The 8,053-nt window shown below is 45.2% G+C and overlaps 1 protein-coding gene across 1 annotated transcript; it reads left to right on the top strand.

The window, feature by feature from the left end:
- Window positions 1-2,374: 2,374 nt before the first annotated feature.
- On the top strand, window positions 2,375-5,283 carry MSC (musculin). The gene is made up of 2 exons (XM_024197635.3): window positions 2,375-3,014; window positions 4,227-5,283. Exons 1-2 carry the CDS (start codon window positions 2,505-2,507, stop codon window positions 4,311-4,313), a joined length of 597 nt encoding a protein of 198 aa, XP_024053403.1. The 5' UTR covers window positions 2,375-2,504; the 3' UTR covers window positions 4,314-5,283.
- Window positions 5,284-8,053: the final 2,770 nt, after the last annotated feature.

The raw sequence follows: 8,053 nt of genomic DNA, 5'->3' as shown, positions 1-8,053 counted from the left end.
AACTGATATGCTGGTCAAGCGTAGAAGCAATTTAGTGGATTCAAGGGACAAATTCTATTTTGTAAATCCGGAATACCTCCATAGACTTCAATAGAGTTACTCTCGATTTGCACCACTGGCGATTTTGGCCCAAGATCTGTAATAACCAGTAATTGAGCATAGAGATTGTCTATTCCCCCTCTCAATTTTTCAGGAGGTTTAATCAGATGAAATGAACAATCAATTAGACTTTAATTCGTTGAGGAAGCGCTACGAGTGAAAGGTGAGATTTGCCAATATAGCTTTTAAGGCTGGGTACCATTTTCCTCTCTGTTTAGAGAAATCCAGCACTTTTTCTCCATTAATCTTTAGCAAAGAAAGCGTTCAGACCGCACCTGAATAAACAATCCAGACTGGAGAAAAAAGAAAACTTATATATGTGCCCCTGATGTGTGTCTCTCACTCTGTATTTATACTGATAGTGTGCACTAATAGGTAACGCATAGTATAGTCCTGCTGAGAAAAATCCAACGCCTCATCTTATTTCCCCTACCACTGTAGCATTATGTGTGGGACAGAAAGCAAGCACCCAGAGTCAACCCAAGTTCAAGAGATCCAGTTGCAAGTATCATTCGTGTGTTTCAGCGGTTCAACGAATATTGTTGTCAAGTTTCACTTGGAAAGTTTGCCATAAAATATCCTTCTGTTGAGTCACGCCCCTATTGATGAAGACATTTATACAACGTTAAGTGCCCCCAGAGTAAGACCGCAAAACTCGTGAGGAGCAAATTACAAAGCGCTGGGTGAAACTGGTCATGAAAACAAGGAGAATTGTGCCAGGAATTGTAACAAAGGGGAAGTTGCCATTTTGGTCGAGAGATGAATGTATCGAAAAGATTAAGGAGCAAGATTTAAGACAGATCTTTCCACCTGTTATAACCATCAGATCCATATATTCTCTGCAAACTGGAACATTTATTCTAGTTAATTGTATCCAGACAGGGTCGAGAAGGCCAATGGAATAAACAAGAGTTGGGTATTCATTTTAGGAAGGAGATTTTTATTCTGCTTCTATCAAAGTTATTTCTATATTGCATTGGTATATTACCATTTCCAGTGGACTGAGTATTTTCCCCTGTGCAGTGCTACACGAGAACTGCAAAATGGAATGTGCAAACTCTGATGAACTTTTACAGGAAAGCTGCCTCGTTTAAATTCGTATATGTAACAGAACTATACGGATTCCAGATCGGTTTGATTCAATTAAGATTGCTCTAGGGGAGAAGAAATCTCCAGACCCATTTATATCCGTTTGCCACTTTCTATACCTTTGTGCAAGTTATTCGCAATGCCAAGATATATGTCATTTCTTTTTAGTGACTTTTAACTACATTACTCATTTAAAAAAAAAACTACTTGGTTTTCAGCTATAGTGTTGTTTGCTCGCTCGCTCTCCATCGCCTATAGCCCGCACACAGTGAATAACAAAGTCACTGCCTATAAATCAATGAGGGCCACGTCCGTAACAGGTGGATCTCCATTTATAGCAGGGGTGCTACAGCCGCTGTAGGTTTGGCCTATTGCCTACCATTGCAGAGCCGTCCGGAAAAATGAGGCCAGGCATCTTCGATCTAGTCTTATTCGGAAAGCCCTGAATGACGAAGGGGATTTGGCTGTAAGTTCTTTGGGGCAGTGTCGCAGTAAAGTGCCGGTCACTCTATTGCAGCTACAGGTATCTGATAATAATACGACAGAGCTGTCAGTCCCCGCTCAGGCATTGACCCAATGGACCCTTGGCCTGAGCGAGAACTGCAGGATCACCACTCTGCGGTTTCGGTTCCCAGGGCCAGGCAGTGGGGATGTCCCTGCCGAGCCCCCCGCGAAGGGCCCGGCGGAGCTTTGGGGTTTCGGGGCAGCTGGGAATCACTGCGTTGTTTCCCACAGACTGTGCAGACAGGGGGCAGAGGAGCCGCCCAAAGCACAGGTGCTGGAACAAGGTGCTGGGGAGGGGTGGGGGCTGCAGCACCCCGGGCCTGGCGTGAAGCGGTTTCCGTTAGATACAGGGGTTACCCTTTGGCTCAATGGCTCTCAGCACCCCCGCTAGATAACCTGTTCCCGTGCCCGCGGGGTGGGGGGCGCTTGACCCCTTCCTCCCCAGCCCTGCGCTCCGGTTCCCACTGCAGCGCCGGGGTCCCTGGCGGGGCTGCTGGGCGCACCCTGCGGCGCTGGGGAAGGGCTCAGGCGGTGCTGGGGGGGAGCTCCGGGCGCGTTGCCCGTTGCCGTGTGTGCGCAGGGAGGAGGGGGAGCCCCCCAGCCCCTTGCCCTCCCTCACCCCCTCCCCCTCTGCAGATGGTTCGCTCCGGGCCCCCGGCTATATAGCCCCATCGACTGGGGGCATCCCCCCGAGCCTCCCGGCGCGGGGTGAGGGCGGGGCGGCCGCGGAGCTGGGCGGACTCCTCGCCTGCGCTGCCTGCCCGGCGCCGCTGCCCCCCGAGCCCGTCTCTCCCGGGGGAAGGGCGCGTGCCATGTCCACGGGCTCGGCCAGCGACGCGGAGGAGCTGCCCGCCATGGAGCTGCGGGGGCTGCAGCTGGGCTACCCGCCGCCCGCCGCCCAGCGCCAGCCCCGCGGCCCGCTCTACCCCTCGGCGGACCAGTCCTCCGCGGCCGAGGAGGAGGACGAGGAGGAGGAAGAGGAGGACGGCGAGGGGCGCTGCGCGGCGGCCGGGCCGGCCGGGGGCTGCAAGAGGAAGCGGGCCCGGGCGGGCGGCAAGAAGCAGCCGCCGCTGCTGCCCAGGGGCGCGTCGGGCGAGTGCAAGCAGTCGCAGCGCAACGCGGCCAACGCCCGCGAGCGGGCCCGCATGCGGGTGCTGAGCAAGGCGTTCTCCCGCCTCAAGACCAGCCTGCCCTGGGTGCCGCCCGACACCAAGCTCTCCAAGCTGGACACGCTGCGCCTCGCGTCCAGCTACATCGCCCACCTCCGGCAGCTGCTGCAGGAGGATCGCTACGAGAACGGCTACGTGCACCCTGTCAACCTGGTAAGCGCCCCCCCGCCCCAGGCGAGGCGAGGCTGGCCCGCCCCTAGGTGGATGGGCCCGGCAGGGCTCGGGGTCAGGATGGACGGACAGAGGGATGGCAGACAAGGGCCACTTTTCCAAGAGGCCTCTGATTTTTTTTGGGGGGGGGGGCAACCTCGCACACCCAGAGCCTGCTTCGCAGGGGTGCTGAGCTGCAAGAAGCCGATGGCTTAGCGCGCCCGGCCCTGTCAATCCGGTGCCAGGCGTGTCAAGCTGGGCACCGAACAACGGCAGGCACTTGTGGGTCTGAAACCTTCATCGTGGAGCCCGAGTCCGTCCAGTCCCTGCTCAGAGAGAGCTGTGCGCGTTGGGGATGAACACGTAGTAGCTCTGGGAGCGGGGGTGTTTGTGGAGAGGAAGAACAGACCCGTCGACATGTGTTTATTTTTATACGCTGACATTTCCCCCTGAAAAATAATTAGTGATCTAACTCATCTGGTCTAACTCTTACTTCTGATGTTTAACTTCAGCGTGTCTGTAGCTGGTATACTACATTTTCCAGCGTTTTTAGATTTCCCCCTATTTCTTTAAACTGTGTAGATCAGTCCAGCAGAGTGTTATTATCTAAGCAAGACCCCAATTCTCCGCTCAGTTACAGCTTTGAAAAAATTTGCAATCATCCCGTTTACACCAGTATAACGAAGAGCCAACGTTGGCCTAAAGTGATGCAGAGGCTAGATGTGTTTATGTTGGGGAGTTTGAATCAGAAACCTTTAACGAATTCATTCTTTGGCTATCAGGCAAGTTAAATGACTGAGGAAAATATAATTCATTCTTCAGGTCATTTTGCAGCACAAGCTTTCACTAAATCCAAAATTTAAGACGTGAAGCATAAAGAAGAGGATTGCTGTTTTGTCTTTCTAGATGTATTAGGATGGTTGATTATTTAGCACTAGTTTAAAAACTAGGAAATCAATTACAAGGCATTTTTAAAATATTATATGTTTGGACATGAATAAGTGGATGCTGGTAATAATAACAAGTTAAGGTGCATTTGATTCCAATTAATAATACTTTTTAGAGAGAACCAATTTGTAGTGCTTCCCAGTGTGACTAAAACTGTTGTTTGTTTTTTAAATATAGGGTGCTAGGAAATTAACTGTTAATAAAAGCTCCAGTTTTACTTTATAGTGCAATCATCCTTCTAATGTGAAATGCCTTTTTTGTTTACAGACTTGGCCATTTGTGGTTTCCGGACGACCAGAATCTGACACCAAAGAAATTTCTACAGCTAGCAGACTATGTGGAACTACAGTTTAGCTGAAGTAAAGCTAATTTTTTGCTGGATATTTTTAAGAGCTATGATTTATGGGCACACAGCTAAAGGATGGTGACTAGAAACCATCTCTAACAAACGGTGTGAAATCTTTGTACCCTACCCCTTCTTTCCCTTATAGTTCTGAGGGTAAATGCACTTAAAGGGAAGGAATAAAGAAGGGAGGAGGTGAGATGGGAATTTCTCTGAACTGGCTGCAGCAGCTGAAGTCCGGGATTTGGAAAGGCCTTTCTTTTGCTGCATCATTACTACCACTGCCTGAGGACCTGTTGACCTGAGGCTTTTAAAGTAATGGAAGAGGATTATAACATTATAGAATTAACAGCATGGACCAAAATCAGACTCTACAAACTAATCCCAAACAGTGTTATTTGTATTCTAAAGCAAAGCAGTATTCTAGAGTAGTTTTGATACTCAAATAGATTTATAATATATTTCGATGGCTTTTGTATTCATGAATCCTATTTCCTGCAGCTATGCAATAAATATAGTCATATTACTTTTGTCCTTTTAACTAGATTTTTCTTAAAGACATTGAAGTAGCATAAGCAAGGTCCTGCAGTTAGGTTATGGACCTTGGAATTAGGTTATTGCCCTTTTTTGTGTGTCAAGGTGCCATATACAAGAGCAGCGACTATCCCTAGGACACGTTAATAGATAGGACAAAGTTCCCATGTCTTAACCTGGAAGGGATCTTGCTTACTCTAAAACTGGGGTACATGTGTTGTAAGGAATGTATTTGTATCAAGCTATAGAAGATCAAGAATTTTAAAATGTTTTTAACAGTCTGTCCTGTCACATTATGCTCATCTATGAAGGATACTAACCCTAATGTGTATTCTAGTGACATTTCTTCATCCAGTAAAGTGTTGTAATGAGGACGCCATCAAATGAGTTGCAAATGTAAATAACTTTATTTTTTTATAAAGGATATTAAAAGCTTTGTTACAACAATTCACTGACTTGCTGGTGCTATGGTAGTGTCTGACTGCATCAAAGTAAGGGTATGTCTACACTACAGCTGCTACAGCAGCACGATTACAGCGCTGCAGCTATGTCCTTGTAGCACCACAGTGTAGATGCTTCCTACATTGACAGAAGGAGTTTTTCCATTGCTGTAGTTAATCCACCTCTTGGAGAGGCAGTAGCTAAATCGATAAAATAATTCTTCCATTGGCCTAGCTGCATCTACGCCAGGAATTGGGTCGTCTTAACTGTGGCACTCAGGGTGCAAAAACTTTTGCAGCCCTTTGAGTGACGTAGAAAGGTTGATTTAATTTTTAAGTATAGACCAGACATAAAAATATTCATTATAAAGGTGTTCCTGAAATCTGCCCTTATCAACACATTGTTTCTTTTTTTTCTTCATCTTTTGGGTGGGGATATTCTCTAGTAACACAGACAGACAATAGCATTACTCCCTCCAGCCCACCAAAACAATTAACCTATATTACAGTAACACACCAGTCAGCAGAGAAAAGCATGTTTGAAAGATTTACAGAATACATTGATTCACAGAAAAGAAAAATACATGTAGATTAACAAATGGATGTCAACAATACATTCCTTTTTGAATCCTGAAAGATAATGTAATAATCTTTTGCAACTGTTCCTTGTCATTCTACCATTCAAGCTGCAGTCAGTTTTGCTTTTATTTGTATTTGTGCAGTGGGAAAGCCAGCTGAGTTTTGCTAGTTGGAAGCAGACCTTTCCTGTTTCTTAACTCCTAAGATTAAAAATCCTGAGATAAGATTTGTTTTCAGAAAATATTTTCTTTGGGTTTAGCTCACAATCATCGCAATGAGGGGGAGGGTTGAATCCTTTTAGAAAAGACGAGGCCTCATCTCAATTTAAGCAATAGGATAAAGTAGCATTTGTTTAACAAGAACTGGCTTAACTCCTGTGTCTTTATAGCAGAGCGAGATTCCTTGAAAAGTATACTGGAAAGCAGCCTGCAGTGTCCAATCTCCCAGAGACTAGCTTGTACTCCTGCTTAGTGTCTGGTTCTCCCCTGTGGGAAGAATTAAGTGAACAATTTAGTTAAGTTGCTCTCCTTACCATCAAGTTAAAAAATGATTCCTGCACAACAGAAGTTGGGACTTGACCCAGTACCCATTGAAGTCAATAGGAGTCTTCCCAGTGACTTTAATAGGAGTTGGACTGAGTCCATAGACCATCAGATGTTGCTTCCAGTTACATCTGGAATAACTCTATTGAAGGAAGTTCGAGCTTCTCCTAGTTTGCACCCACATAACTGAGAGATGCTCACCCTCACTAGGAAGTAAGGTAAGAGAGAAAAGATATCCTAGCAAAGAGGAAAAACCTTAAGGTGTAATATATTTGAAGAAATCAGCCTCATGTTTACAGTTCTGGGTCCTTGAGAAAAGATTATTTAGCAATTTCACTGAGGTGCCACTTGAGATAATCTTATTTGTGATCTTGAGCTGTTTTTGGCCCTGATCCCCACTGTACTTGGTAAATGACTCTAGGAGACTGGAGAAACATTGAAGGAATGTAAAAGTTTAATCGGTATAGAAAGATTAGAGTGGAAACGTTGAAAAGAATGGAAAGAAAAAAGGTCCAAAATATGAACCAGTTATATATGAAGTAAATATAGTAAGTCAAAAATTGGGGGATGGAGCATGCAAAGGATAGAAATCTCTTTCAGCTGCAATCAGTGTGCCATACAATACGGTCTCTAAAGCACACTCACTTGTGCCTATAGAATATAAAATAAAGTTGTTTGTCAAAAAACAAGGAATACATTTATATTACCTGCTTCTTCATTGTAGGCTTTTTAAAAAGATAATAAATATCTATAATAACATGACAATTGTAGAAGTGCAGATTTCACATATGCTCTTCAGTTAAATGCACCTCAAGATTTGATCGTAATATTTTCAAGAATTCACTCAATTTTAATTCCTGTGTTCATAAATATTTTCTTAAAGGCATCTCAAGGAGCTTTTTCCTTCTGATCTGTCACCGAGAAGCATTTTGTAATGCAAAAAGTGAGATGCTCATTTGCACTAACTTGCTGTGGGTGAACATGCTGTCCTGCCTGGGGGAATGGGTAGGGCAGGCTGTAGGCTCTAGCATGCCTGGTCTATATTAAAGCAACACTCTGGCTCTGCTCTAGCAGCCTTTCGCAGGCAAAACTCAGAAATAGCAGGATCTCGGTCATGTGACCTGTTCGTTAGAAACCCCTGTTTTAAGCACTTACACATTTCCAAGGGGGAATTATAGGATTTGGGCTTTCTTCCTTGGGTTTTGCCATCCTGATGGAGAATTTCAATTCTATTTTAAAAGATTGGCACTATTCTGTTGGGCTGGGTGTGAGTTACGTGAACCTGGAAAGGGGTGGGCTAGTTTCTTTTATGCTTAAAATGAATAAAAAATGCATAATATGTCCAGACCAGCGATCTGCAAAGATGAAAGGTAAGAAGCAGCTAAGCTTTTAATTACAACTGGCATTTCTAAGCTCACTGTCCTTTTTGTTATATAGTCCCATCTTTTGTGACACTGGCACAAGGTACAGAGTAAGCCAATCCTGATCCCAGGTTCATTTATTAATCTCACCCTAGTCTTAATATTTTAAAAATGAAAGGATAAATCAGCTGCAATTCTCATTCAGCCTTTACTCAGGAAGACCCGTTAAATATGAAATCTTAAGGGCCAATTCCCGCCCTCTGATACATGCCCACTTTGACATGTCTGAAGAAGC

The sequence above is a fragment of the Terrapene carolina genome, unplaced genomic scaffold (genome assembly GCF_002925995.2).
Source record: "Terrapene carolina triunguis isolate 2854851 unplaced genomic scaffold, T_m_triunguis-2.0 Scaffold58, whole genome shotgun sequence".
Classification (NCBI taxonomy): Eukaryota; Metazoa; Chordata; order Testudines; family Emydidae; genus Terrapene; species Terrapene triunguis.
This window is presented reverse-complemented; position numbering and strand designations above follow the sequence as displayed.